The 15,000-nt window shown below is 45.0% G+C and overlaps 1 protein-coding gene and 1 pseudogene across 1 annotated transcript; one reads left to right on the forward strand and one right to left on the reverse strand.

The window, feature by feature from the left end:
* The window catches only part of LOC120066787, a 21,484-nt pseudogene extending 18,249 nt beyond the window's left edge, over positions 1–3,235 (reverse strand).
* Positions 3,236–7,878: 4,643 nt separating this feature from the next.
* LOC120065970 lies at positions 7,879–14,094 on the forward strand. The gene is made up of 9 exons (XM_039017009.1): positions 7,879–8,120; positions 8,396–8,545; positions 9,680–9,794; positions 10,756–10,881; positions 11,752–11,856; positions 12,048–12,213; positions 12,804–13,035; positions 13,443–13,541; positions 13,692–14,094. The coding sequence occupies exons 1-9, from the start codon at positions 7,879–7,881 to the stop codon at positions 14,092–14,094; spliced, it is 1,638 nt and encodes a 545-aa protein (XP_038872937.1).
* The last annotated feature ends 906 nt before the right edge of the window (positions 14,095–15,000 follow it).

Here is a 15,000-nt window from a genome sequence, read left to right on the forward strand (position 1 = left end):
CACATTCCTCTCCCTTTGGGTAGACAGCACTGGGATACAGCTCACAAATAGGGACAGTGGGAGGGTCAGTCTGTCCCTTCACTGTTCCCCAGATAGAGAGAGGTAGATGGAGGGAGGGAGAGAGAGAAAGGGGAGGATGAGAAGAGAGGAGGACAAGGGGAAGAGGGCAAAGAGGGGTCAGATAGAGAGAGGGAGATGGAGGGAGGTAGAGAGAGAGAGGGGAGGATGAGAAGAGAGGAGGACAAGGGGAAGAGGGCAAAGAGGGGTCAGATAGAGAGAGGGAGATGGAGGGAGGGAGAGAGAGAGGGGAGGATGAGAAGAGAGGAGGACAAGGGGAAGAGGGCAAAGAGGGGTCCGATAGAGAGAGGGAGGGAGAGAGAGGGGAGGAGGAGAAGAGAGGAGGACAAGGGGAAGAGGGCAAAGAGGGGTCAGATAGAGAGAGGGAGATGGAGGGAGGGAGAGAGAGAGAGGGGAGGATGAGAAGAGAGGAGGACAAGGGGAAGAGGGCAAAGAGGGGTCAGATAGAGAGAGGGAGATGGAGGGAGGTAGAGAGAGAGAGGGGAGGATGAGAAGAGAGGAGGACAAGGGGAAGAGGGCAAAGAGGGGTCAGATAGAGAGAGGGAGGGAGAGAGAGGGGAGGATGAGAAGAGAGGAGGACAAGGGGAAGAGGGCAAAGAGGGGTCAGATAGAGAGAGGGAGATGGAGGGAGGGAGAGAGAGAGAGGGGAGGATGAGAAGAGAGGAGGACAAGGGGAAGAGGGCAAAGAGGGGTCAGATAGAGAGAGGGAGGGAGAGAGAGGGGAGGATGAGAAGAGAGGAGGACAAGGGGAAGAGGGCAAAGAGGGGTCAGATAGAGAGAAGGAGGGAGATGAGGATGAGAAGAGAGAGGAAGAGAGAGGTTAGCGTCTGCAGATGTGCAACACATTGTTGCTATTAGCAACACATGGTCCCATATGGTCGCAACACATGGTACATGGTGTATGGGAGAGAGGTTAGCGTCTGCAGATGTGCAACACATTGTTGCTATTAGCAACACATGGTCCCATATGGTCGCAACACATGGTACAGGGTGTATGAGAGAGAGGTTAGCGTCTGCAGATGTGCAACACATTGTTGCTATTAGCAACACATGGTACATGGTGTATGGCAATAAAAGCTTAGACACCTGCTACACCTGCATAACACCATGTATATAACTATCCCTAACCCTGATATTTAACACGGGTCTAAATACTTACGTAAATGTGATATTTCAGTTTTATAATTTGAATACATTTGCTACATTTGATAAAACCCTGTTTTTGCTTTGTCATTATGGGGTATTGTGAGCAGATTGATGAGAGGGTTTAAAAGATCTATTTCATCCATTTCAGAATAAGGCTGTAACGTAACAAAATGTGGAAAAAGTTCACAGGTCTGAATACTTTCCGAATGCACTCTTATCACTAATACAGGTGCAGTAAAAGTCTAGTAGGGGAAACCTCTTCTCAAGCAAAATAACTAATCAAGTCGAGACATATAAACACGGTAACAAAAGGAAGTCAAACCATGCAGAGGGAGAAACCATGACAACGACAACAAACTCACCTCCCTTCTTCTTCTTCTTCTTCTTCTTCTTCTTCTTCCCTGCTGAGTTTTCACCCTCTTCTCCATCTGTCGAAAACATACACTTTTTAGATTCTCTTAACCGAACGTGACATAACGTGGTCAGTCACAATTCACGTACGCTTGTAATTAACTGTTCGCACTTAAGAAGTTACTGTAATGGGCAGCAGCAGCAGACGCCAACTCACGTCACAGGTCAAATTATACATTTGTTTAGGTTTATTAAGGGCCAAATCAGGACTTCAAGATCCGTACGAGAACGATAAGGATGATAAAGTGAAAGAGGAACTGAGAAGTGGTTCAGTCAGTCACGTTGGCCACTAGAATGCTAGCAGGTGATGTAGCTAGTTGGTGAACGCACAACACTAAATGACACCAAACTCATGTCGCAGGTCACATGTTGAGTTTGAGTATGAGAAGGACAATGGTGAATGATGATGATAATGATGAAGTCATAGACTCATACCCTCCTCTCCATCATCCTCCTTATCTATGTCCTCGGGCAGGGCTTGCTGCTCCAACTGTTTCGTCACATCACCAACACCTCCTCCCGTATCTCCATCCCCCTCAGACTCATTTGTCCCTGCTGCAAAGTCATACACGCACACAATCAAACACACACACACACACACGTGCAACACACACACACATGCAACACACACACACACACACACGCAACACACACATGCAACACACACACACATGCAACACACACACAAATACCCAAACGCACGTGTGTGCACAACACACACACACACACACACACACACACACTTAAAGTGGGTAAATTGATACATTTTGAGAAAGTGCATCTACTGTGAACAGAACTTGGCAGGAGCAATGCATAATTTGTATCTATACCTGGAATCAATATCCCAAGGGCATATGTAGGTACCCTGCAGCATTATGCCATGCCATCTATAGCCCTTCAGAAACAGAACTATATAGATACATAGTTTAACACACACCAGAAAATAATATCATGCCCACATGTGTTTTTACAAGATAATGTATAGCCTATGCTTGTCACATAGTCTTGTCAGCAATTAATTTAGTGCTAAACGCATGGTTTTTTTCCTCCCTAGTGGAGCTCTTTTAACAGGCAAGAAGACAAGTGCTGAAAAGTCCTTTAATATGACTGTCATGTCATCGCTGCAACATTCTTCAATTTTCGAATTTGACAGCATTCCATTAAACCAATAGAAGAAGCGATTTCAAGCCTCGAGAGAGGCATTGTCCCGTTTCCAGATGTGCATCTCCCCTTTAGCCCTCATAACGGCACCGGTACCCGTTCACTTCCAGGTGCGGGACAGTCGTGACAGCTGCGGCAGAACATTATCACTTTCTGACAGGTAGTAAAGTCCCATGCTTCTCATTTTTACTGGTCTTTTTACGCTGTGGCACAACAGGGGACCCCTCAATAATGCGCTATGTCCAAAACGGGAATTTATCCTCACTATCATGCATTCTTTCTTACCTGGGACAGCGGTCTTATTCTTCTTCTTTTTTCTTCTCTTTTTCTTCCCTGTTTCCGAGGGCTCCGCGTCCTCTTTCGCTTCGTTTTCGTCGGCGTCCCCATTGAGAACTTCGGGCGCCTCCGGTTCAGGCTGCACTATCTCGAGCTCCGCCATCATCGGCGTTCGGAATGAAGTGACGCATAAACTGCTGGGAGCCTCCAGTGGCCACATTCTGAAACTGTGCTCAAGGCGGACAGGCAGCTGAGCCAATAATGAGCTATTAGGCACTTTGTGCAGCTGCTTGACCTCAATAGAGAAAACTAAGCCCGTCCTATCTTCATTTCTCAAGTGACAAGATAGGAGTGTAGTGCTTAAACTCTAGAGAGTATATGCTACTAACTTTTATTGAGGCTGTTCGTCTTTCATCATAATAGGCCTATTTCAAGGTTATAGTAGGAGAGGAACTATTATGTATAATCTAAGTCAAATAGATGATCATGTTGTCATTTACAAATCGACACAAATCGACACAGTGACACTAGTTGCTCAATATAATATAATTAGACATGTATAAACAATAAGAAAAGCAGCCATTTAAAAGGCTACATAAAATATAAATCATGAGCCAATAGCCTGGCATGGGGTCCCTACTGATCTCCTCACTCAGTGAATGGTCCATAACGGAAGCAGGCCAGAATCGAATAACCACTTTCTCTGTAAACAATTCTCATCCAATTATGTCCCCAAGCCTTTCATCTCAAGTTACTGCGCTCGCTCTGCGCACTGGGTGACCGCGACCACCTTGTGCCGCATTACTCGTTTTTGCAAAATATCAAGCGATCAAGCCGCAATCTATTTTTAGAAGCCGAACGAGGCGGTGGTTTGTATGGTCGGTGTTATGCTTTCAGATTGTTTCCATGAGTCGATCATTTATGGTGCGTAAACTCATTTGGAGACGGGCCGGGCGCAGTGTGTGTATCCAAGCAACAAGCTTCAGCAAACTCAAAGGGATAAAGGTTACATTTACAGTAGATGAACGGGGAGGTGGATTGTCGAACATTATTCAGGCACCCAGTGCAAGCTTAGAGATTCTGCTGGGATTCATATTTTTGTCTTTAACACCAGATGTAGATCATGTGGGGAGTTAATCAACACTTTTATGGAATGTATAACTGAGTGGAATTATTTACAAATGATGATGACAGATTTTAGACCCGGACCTCTGTATTTCTTTGATCAGGTAACCAATAAATATACTATTTATTATTAACTATATCATGCAACAGAGGAAACTGGGATAATGGATAATAATTTTCACAACTTCTTCAGCCAACAGGACGGGGACGTAAGAAGCGCCCCAGAATGCCCTTGGAGCATTGCTTTGATCTAGCAAACGGGGGCGTGCGCTTGGCACCAATCAGAAGGTAGGCTAAACTCATATAGACATTCTACATGTTAGACCGTGCTGGACTGGGCCATTCCAGTCATCGGCGGCCTGGTTGGTGTACCACCTTTCTTCCTATCCCTAGCAAACACAGCTGATTTAACTACTTGCATTTTTAACTGAATATCATGATTAGTTGATTATTAAATTCTGGTGTGGGGCTGGGACAAAACTGTGACATCAATCAGGCCCCGAGGACTGGAGTTGCCCAGGCCAGAATTATATGTCTGTTTTGTGTGTGCTTGACTTATGATTTATAAATTAACAAACCTTAATTTCAATATTTTCTATTCTAATTTATACTCTATGCGCTCACAGTGAGTGTGTTAACGATGACAAATATGAAACAAAGAATGAAGACAATGCACACAAAGTGCAAAATAATCCCTCTACCACTGGTAAACCAGATACCTGGCCCTCTATCAACGGAGCGTTGGACATGGGTGGTGATGAGAGGAATCCGGAGGCCGCGGCGGTGCCAGCAGACTGGTTGGATGACATGGACCCGATGGATGCATACAAGCATATGGCCCCTCAGTTGTTGAGCGAGTTGGGGAGTGTGCTTTTGCAGTATGAAGGGAGTGAGGAGGGATGTATTCCACACGGCCTTGTGAACGTTCTGAATTACTCATGGAAGGATTTGACCGCAGGGGCAGTTTATGTCAAACCATCTTGGAAGTTGGGTGTCGGCAGCGGGAGTGGTGATGACGGGAAACCTCGCAAGTCGAAGGGCTCCATGAATTTCGATGAGACTCTTCGGCAGATGGTGGGAAAGAGAAAGACAAAACAGAAACCGTCCAAGATGGAAAATGGGTCTGAGAGACAGCCTCAAGACTCCAATTTGCGCAAAAGATCCTCAGTTTCCCATGCACAAAAAGGTGAACCCTCAACATGAACTCGTCATCACTCACCCACTGCATTAGTTGACATCTTTTCTAATAGGAAGTCAAATTCTGACTTTGAAAAAAGTCTCACATTTACACAGTACAATTCCACAGGCCATCTACTTTAATTAACCAAACTCACCATGGCCACTTTAGACCTGGGATAAGTAATGAAAATGGTCATAAACATTAAACCACCTATATTAAGTCATTGCTGTCAAACTTTTAAGACATTCCTGCTCGTGGGAGAGGTTGGTTTACAGGAGAGATTGTTGGTCTACAGGCCACAGGTGTTTATAAAAGGCCTTAGTCAGTTAAAACCAGTTCCTGCCTTTTGACTTTCCCTGCTTAATAATTCACTCACACTCATCTGGGGTATTATGGGTGTTACTGAAACAATGGGTGGATGATTCTCTTGAAGCTCCTCCTTAGTTCTATAAGTGATCCTTTAACAATACACAAAGTCTAGTGTTCAGGAAATACATGAAGTCTAGTGTTCAGGAAATACATGTAGGCTAGTGTTCAGGAAATACATGCAGCGTAGTGTTCAGGAAATACATGTAGGCTAGTGTTCAGGAAATACATGAAGTCTAGTGTTCAGGAAATACATGTAGGCTAGTGTTCAGGAAATAAATGTAGCCTAGTGTTCAGGAAATACACGTAGCCTAGTGTTCAGGAAATACATGTAGCCTAGTGTTCAGGAAATACATGTAGGCTAGTGTTCAGGAAATACATGTAGCCTAGTGTTCAGGAAATACATGTAGCGTAGTGTTCAGGAAATACATGCAGCGTAGTGTTCAGGAAATACATGTAGGCTAGTGTTCAGGAAATACATGAAGGCTAGTGTTCAGGAAATACACGTAGGCTAGTGTTCAGGAAATACATGTAGGCTAGTGTTCAGGAAATACATGTAGGCTAGTGTTCAGGAAATACATGTAGGCTAGTGTTCAGGAAATACATGTAGGCTAGTGTTCAGGAAATACATGTAGGCTAGTGTTCAGGAAATACACGTAGGCTAGTGTTCAGGAAAAACATGTAGGCTAGTGTTCAGGATATACATGTATGCTAGGGTTGAGGAAATACATGTAGCCTAGTGTTCAGGAAATACATGCAGGCTAGGGTTGAGGAAATACATGCAGGCTAGTGTTCAGGAAATACATGTATGCTAGTGTTCAGGAAATACATGCAGGCTAGGGTTGAGGAAATACATGTAGCCTAGTGTTCAGGAAATACATGTAGGCTAGTGTCTTTTGTATCCAAGTTGACATTCCCATCAAGCTGTTTTTCAACAATTTCCTTCCAGCTCATGTGGCCACAACTATAAGTTTCTCCATCTCTTCAAAAACCTATGAAGAGCAAGGTAGGACATTACCACACACACTATGTTACTCCTAGACATTTCTATGCAGACAATATACCTGATTAGGGGCTCCCAAGTGACGAAGGGGTCTAAGGCACTGCATCTCAGTGCTATAGGCATCACTACAGACACCCTGGTTCGAATCTGGTATTGTGATTGGGTGTCCCATAGGGGCGGCTCACGATTGGCCCAGCGTCGTCCAGGTTTGGCCGGTGTAGACCGTCATTGTAAATAAGAATTTGTTCTTAAAACTGACTTGCCTAGTTTAAAAATAATTAAATGTTAAAAAATGTACGGTACAGAGCAGTAGTAGTGCTGCCTCAGCTTTATCAGCTCTAGCAACTGAGCCACAGCTGGAACCCAAAGCCAAGGTCGTGGGTTCAATTCCCGCAGGGAGAACACACACTCATAAATGTATGCGCTCACTGTACTGCAAGTAACTTTTGGATGAAAAGCAATTTGCTAAGTGGCACGTGTTATCTTATCATTTGACTTAGTGTGTGGTAGATGGACATTTAGTGTACCCACATTGTGCCCTTGAGCAATGCACTTAACCTCACAACATGCTCTCCATTCGGGGGCCGCTGACTACACTACTGCTTGACACTGTGCTTCTATTTACTGTGTGTGTGTGAGATGTGCGCTATCAGCGAGGGGGGGGGGGGGGGGGGGGTTCAGAACAAAAATACCCATTATACGCTGTAGCCTATGGACAATAAAGTTGTATTGTATTGTATTGTACATGCAGGTTGGATCGTCCAGCCTAAGGAGCCAATCCATGAGGAACCTCAGTGGACTAAGCTGTGTCGTTGGGTGGTAGAGAGGCTACAACTGGCTAAGATACCCATGTATGAACGTCTATTCTATTCTATTATGTTGTAGAGATCCTCACTATGTTATTAGCCATGTTACAATCCCCACCAAACAGGTTCATCGCATTGGTACGATGCGTGTTTGACATTCATGCCAGCGACCTGGGTTCACTTCCCTGCTGTTCCCTCTACAATATTGTATTCTATTTCCACAGCTTTTCCTGCAACACAACATATCCCCATGTCACCCTAATGGCTCTTTCAATTCCTTTGAGTGTGCCAATTTGTCCATGTGTATGACTTGAGTATGATACAGTATGACTTCATTTAGAAAACAGACAACGGAGCAGGCAGAGAGTGGGCTGAACAAACCACCAATCCTCCGTCACTATGGGGATGCCAAGCCACATGTTAAACACCAGAAGAAGACAGGAGGAGGAAGCGGAGGAGGAGGCAAGACCTGGCCTTACCCTCAGATACCAGAGGTGAACCAGGAGGACCAGGATTCACCGCGGCAGAAACTACACTACAGGATAAATGATGGTTCCTCCTTCCTATAGTATCCTTTCTCACGTTTCCAACTAAAGCTATTTCATTCCAGGATGTTACTTCGCTACTGACCTCATTCACTAATCTTCACAGATCTGACAGCACTAGGTATGGGAAAGCTATATGAGAGAAACTAGAAACCAGTTGTCTGAGATCTGTGAAGGCAAGGAATCAGGGCAGTGGGGAGGGGAACATCTTCCTAAAATGAAACTCAACACTGATGTTTAAATCTCTAATATCTAAATCTAAATGTGTTAATCTAGCCGTCACCTTGACCCTTCCCAGCTACCCGTCTGGTTTTGTAGCAGTGTGTCAGAGCCACTCTGGTCTGTCCTGTGGAGGGTTCTATACTAACGTGTTCAGTGACCAACTCAGCCCTGTTACACTGGCCAGCATCACCGCAGTAGGACGGGGCACCGTCACACACCCACTCAGGTAAACACATGGTAAATGGTTAAAGATTGAACAGAATTTTCAAACAATAAAGTTAACAGAAATAGGGGCACTAATAACAGTATGTACAGTATCTGACTCGAACAACCCATTTATTTGTACTAATGAATGAATTGAGCTGAGCTAGGTTCCTGGTTCAGCTAAGGCTGACGCATGCTTCCCAGTCGAAACAGTTCACTCATATATTATCATAACAGTTTGTGACGTTTTTGTTCATTTTGGTCTCCGGCTGTCCCCCCCCCCCCCCCCCCCCGGCTGTTCTTGCACACAACACTGTTTCTTGAGGCAAGTCGAAGTTCAGTAGCTGTAGACAATGATTGGTCAACAGTACTACTCCTAGTAGGAGTGGGAACATGAAGTGTTTCTTGTCATTCAACGAGAGACGATTAGTTGTAATGCTTTTTTTTTTCACTTGAGAAATACTGCACCAAACATCTTAGCTAGATGTAAAATTGCTTGACTAAGACCTCTACAAAAAATGTCAAAATGAATGACAGATGTCTTGATTTATCTTAGATTATCTTGGACTATTTTGAGGAAGTGGTTTCTGGCTATGTTGTTGCTACGGTGGCTCAAGAGGGTCAAACAATAGTAATATTACTAGTAGTAATAGTAATAGTAATATATTTTCTTGTTTTTAAAGCGAAGGTCTTTCGGGAGTATGCGAGCACAGACAGCCTAGCCAAATTCTGCTAGAAGCAAACCGAACCTCTGTATGAGGAAGCCTTAGATTAGATCAGTGGATTACTACTGGTTAGTTCGAGGCGTAGATCACATGAAAGGATCTTTTACCACAGGAGGTTGGTGGCACCTTAATTGAGGAGGACGGGCTCGTGGTAATGGCTGGAACGGAATCGGTGGAATGGTATCAAATACATCAAACATATGGGTTCCATGGTTTCCATGTGTTTGATGCCATTCCATTGGCTCCGTTCCAGACATTATTATGAGCCGTCCTCCTCTCAACAGCCTCCACTGGTCTTTAATCAATGGATCCCCAGGGATTATGTTAGCTGGCAGTAAACACTTTGTGCTTATTGTGAGTATGTCTGCTGTGAGTAAAGCAGACATAGATGGATCTAATTGCGACCTGTTGTGAACTGTTGTTGTCTGTAGTGGGACTGTTACTGCTGTGTGGGATCAGCGTGGTGGGATGACGTGTGACCCAGAAGGAGCTGTCACTAAGGAATGGATCTGGCAGACTGGGGTTAAGGAGAGGATAGTCATTCAGGTGAGGACCAGGTTTCCATGGGGTCAACTTAATTTCAGTTCAGTCAATACAGAATGTAGCTCAACGTAAATGAGCAAATTTCCGTTCATAGTTGTCTTTTTAATCTGACCTCACCTAATTTAAGGTAAAGTAAAGAAACCAAGAGTAAGCTAATTAAGCAATAAGGCCCGAGGAGGTGTGGTGTACGGTCTGATATACCGCGGCTGTCAGCCAATCAGCATTCAGGGCTTGACCCACCCAGTTTATAATAGGCTATAGTCCAGTTTAGTCTACAACTACTGTTTGTAATCCCTATATCTGTAAGGCCCTTCACTGACAAGCTCAGTCAAGAAGAAGAGGAAGTCCCAGTTGCTGGGCAACGCCGTCATATGATAGCCTCTGGGACAGCGGTACGGGGGCTTGTAACAAAGCAGGGGATGTGGGGCATGACGATGTTACCCACTGATACTGTGATACTCCAACTACGTCATCATGGCTGATCGGTCCATTTCAGTTCTAAAGTGGGCTATTGCCTCTATTGTAATCATAACTTTGAATAGAGGAACAGCCATCCAGTACATTTATCATAAGAGGTGAGAATTTATTTATGCCAATTAGGAATCTCTCTTGTGGTTTAGTTAGGATTAAGATAGGGTTGAAATCGGATTAGGATAGGATTAAGATACGGTTTAGTTAGGATTAAGATAGGGTTTAGTTAGGATTAAGATAGGGTTTAGTTAGGATTAAGATAGGATTAAAATAGGGTTTAGTTAGGATTAAGATAGGGTTTAGTTAGGATTAAGATAGGATTTAGATAGGATTAAGATAGGGTTTAGTTAGGATTAAGATAGGATTAAAATAGGGTTTAGTTAGGATTAGGATAGGGTTTAGTTAGGATTAAAATCGGGTTTAGTTAAGATTAAGATATATTTAAGCGAAGTGGCATTCCATAACTTTTCGTTATATTCTTATTTTTTCCCAGGTGTCTGATCAGATCTCAGTACGGATGTTGAGCGGTACCTGTACCACCCTCAGCTTTAAGAGTCAGAATGAGAGTGTCCAGCTCCCACTGTCCCCCCTGCCCAACATCACCCCAACTAAAGAAGCCGTGAGAAAACACTGTGATGATGATGATGATGATATATTAGAGCTATTTCAGGCTTAATGTGTTGATGATGGCTGGTGATGGCCAAATCTGATTGGTAAACGGTTGCTGACTGGTGAATCTGATTGGTGAACGGTTGGTGACTAGTGAATCTGATTGGTGAACGGTTGGTGACTGGTGAATCTGACTGGTGAACGGTTGATGACTGGTGAATCTGACTGGTGAACGGTTGGTGACTAGTGAATCTGATTGGTAAACGGTTGGTGACTGGTGAATCTGATTGGTGAACGGTTGGTGACTGGTGAATCTGATTGGTGAACGGTTGGTGACTGGTAAATCTGACTGGTGAACGGTTGGTGACTGGTGAATCTGATTGGTGAACGGTTGGTGACTGGTGAATCTGATTGGTGAACGGTTGGTGACTGGTGAATCTGATTGGTGAACGGTTGGTGACTGGTGAATCTGATTGGTGAACGGTTGGTGACTGGTGAATCTGATTGGTGAACGGTTGATGACTGGTGAATCTGACTGGTGAACGGTTGGTGACTGGTGAATCTGATTGGTGAACGGTTGGTGACTGGTGAATCTGATTGGTGAACAGTTGGTGACTGGTGAATCTGATTGGTGAACGGTTGGTGACTGGTGAATCTGATTGGTGAACGGTTGGTGACTGGTGAATCTGATTGGTGAACGGTTGGTGACTGGTGAATCTGATTGGTGAACGGTTGGTGACTGGTGAATCTGATTGGTGAACGGTTGGTGACTGGTGAATCTGATTGGTGAACGGTTGGTGACTGGTGAATCTGATTGGTGAACGGTTGGTGACTGGTGAATCTGATTGGTGATTTGTATGAGTCACGTGCTGTCTTCCAGGCCTGTCTGCAGACTGAGGGGGCGTTCACCTCTCTGGCAGCCCAGGAGCTCTCCCTGAGTAAGAAGCACCAGAAGAACCAGGACCAGCCCAGAGACAGCAAGAGGGTAAGACATTTTAAAGAGGATCTATCACATTTATTTAACTAAGAAGCTCCTTGAGAACCCATATTTTACAATAACGACCTGGCTAAGAGGACGTCAGTTAGGATTTCATCTCATTGAGTGGTGTTTCCAATGTCTGTACTAGTCTCTCTTGACCAACATTCATACACAATAAGATTTTGATTATGAACCAGGTTTCAGTGCGTTCCAGTGAGGTGCTGACCCGGGAGGTGGAGAAGCTGGAAGAACCCTGTCCCTTCAGGAGAGGAGGAGGACGGGCAGGACGAGAGCTGAAAAGACTCCAGAGAAGAATATGTAATATCCTGGACGACTGGCTAGAGTTCTACCGGGTCGCCACAGGTACAAAAGGGTTTATTTAAATGTATTTATTAGAGACATAATTATTCTCTTTTACAATAACAGGTCTAGGGGGAAGAGTTCCACTGGAGCTTTTTCTAAATCTTATATAAAGTACAGCATCATCAAAAGCTTTGTGATTACTTTCCGGTTCTTAGTTATATACGTCATCTCCTTTATTACATTTTTATTTAACTAGGCAAGTCAGTTAAGAACAAATTTTTATTTACAATGACAGCCTACCCCGGCCCGATTGTGTGCCGCCCTACGGTACTCCCATTCACGGCCAGTTGTGATACAGCCCGGGATCGAACCAGGGTCTGTAGTGACACCTCTAGCACTGAGCTGCAGTGTCTTAGACCGCTGCACCACACGGGAGCTCCTATCATATATAATAATATATACCCTTTAGCAGATTTTTTTATCCAAAGTGACGGTCATGTGTGCATACATTTTACGCATCGTGGCCCCAGGAATCAAACTCACTATCCTGACGTTGCAAGCGTTATGATCTACCAACTGAGCTACAGAGGACCACAAACCCACTATGAGTCTCCTTCATGAAGTCCTGACCATCTTCTGTTGCCCATCAGGTATCAAGTGCCCAGATATAGAGCGGATGTCTGATGGTCCAATGCGGCCCAGACTGAAGAGAGAGGGCCAGTCAGCAGCCCTGCCCTCCCTCCACCCCACCACAGGGCTGTCAGACAGTACCCAGGGTTTACCAGAGGGGGGAAGCACTGCGCTACTTGCCAGCACCAGACACCTGCCTCTGTCTGCAACTACAGATGTCCTCCTGCCAGGCTCCACCCACAAGTTGTCATGGTAACATGATGTGACTGATGTGTGTTGTTATAGAAAAAGAGGGATTTTGGATATCTTCGCTGCCAGATGAAAATCTCTTATTTCCAAAACAAACTTTTCAGGAGATGTAAAAAAAACAGCCATATTTTCCTATTAGCGAACATACAATTCTGAAACTTCAGAAGCTATTTTGAAAAAATAAATGTGGGTCCTAGAGTTATGACATTTTCAGAGCACATTGAGGGGAGTTACTGCTTTCAACACGTGAAACAATAAAATAAAATGGGGACTCACAAGGTCTTCATCCGACAGCGACGATATGTAAATAAACAAATTGTTTGTGGACAATTATGTTCAGACTGAAGTCTTGATGATGATGATGATGATGATTCTGTTGATGATGAAGAGTATTATTGATTTGTCAACAGGACATTTTCTCCAAAGAAGCAGGGCAAGGAGGGAAGAGAGGAGCCCCTTCATTTCACACAGTCAGGGACCTTCAGAGTCCACAGCAACATCAGACTGGAGTAAGAACAGAACCCGAACCATACCTCTGTCACTGCCAGAGACAACTCACTGCTTGAGCTTCTTCTTCTTCTTCTGACCCTAACAAGGACTACTTCCTCCCTTTCCTTCTGTCCTATGATGATAACCACGTTCTATTCTTTCCACCTCAGGTCTGTAGTGATCCCGAGATGCAGTCCGGAGCTCCGTCTCACTGCCCAACTCCCCCACTACACATCCTCCAGTCCCTCCACCCCTTACCCCCTCTACAGCCCATGTCCTGCCCAGCTCAGGGCCGCTCTCCTGGGGTTAGAGGGCCGGACTCACAGGCTGTGTCGCTGTCGCTCCAGGACCATGCCAATCCTGACAGATCAGGAGTATGATGCCTTCATCTGGGGCCAGCCCCCCCACAGTGAACAGATCCTGGTGGTGTGTGTGACACGCCCGCACCAGACCCCCCTCGCCCCTCACATCCCCTTGCTGCCCAATGAGGACATGCTGGAGCTGCTCTACGAGAGGATGAATAAGAACAGGACCATGCCATGCACTCAGGTTGATTTACACACATTTACATGAATAAGAACAGGACCATGCCATGCACTCAGGTTGATTTACACACATTTACATGAATAAGAACAGGACCATGCCATGCACTCAGGTTGATTTACACACATTTACATGAATAAGAACAGGACCATGCCATGCACTCAGGTTGATTTACACACATTTACATGAATAAGAACAGGACCATGCCATATACTCAGGTTGATTTACACACATTTACATGAATAAGAACAGGACCATGCCATATACTCAGGTTGATTTACATACATTTACATGAATAAGAACAGGACCATTTACATGGGGGTTGATTTACATACATTTACATGACAGTACATTCCATATCGGGACGTACAATGTATCCATATAATTCCACTCTTGAGATTACTAGGCGCTGACACACACACACACACACACACTTTTCATGCTTGACTTTGTCCTCATATTCAGAGTCAGCTGGACTCGTTCCGCCTCGTGAGGTATGAGCTGTCTACAGGGAAGACCTGCCCAGCTGCCCACAATGCACTGCTGCAGCAGAGACACAATGCCGCCCCTGGGATGTTTCTGGTCAGTTGGTCAACAGCTGTCTCTCTCTCTCAGCCACGACCAGTTGGTCAACAGCTGTCTCTCTCTCTCTCTCTCAGCCACGACCAGTTGGTCTACAGCTGTCTCTCTCAGCCACGACCAGTTGGTCAACAGCTGTCTCTCTCTCTCAGCCACGACCAGTTGGTCAACAGCTGTCTCTCTCTCAGCCACGACCAGTTGGTCAACAGCTGTCTCTCTCTCTCAGCCACGACCATTTGGTCAACAGCTGTTCTCTCTCAGCCACGACCAGTTGGTCAACAGCTGTCTCTCTCTCAGCCACGACCAGTTGGTCAACAGCTGTCTCTCTCTCAGCCACAACCAGTTGGTCAACAGCTG

Source organism: Salvelinus namaycush, chromosome 21 (assembly GCF_016432855.1).
Source record: "Salvelinus namaycush isolate Seneca chromosome 21, SaNama_1.0, whole genome shotgun sequence".
NCBI lineage: Eukaryota > Metazoa > Chordata > Actinopteri > Salmoniformes > Salmonidae > Salvelinus > Salvelinus namaycush.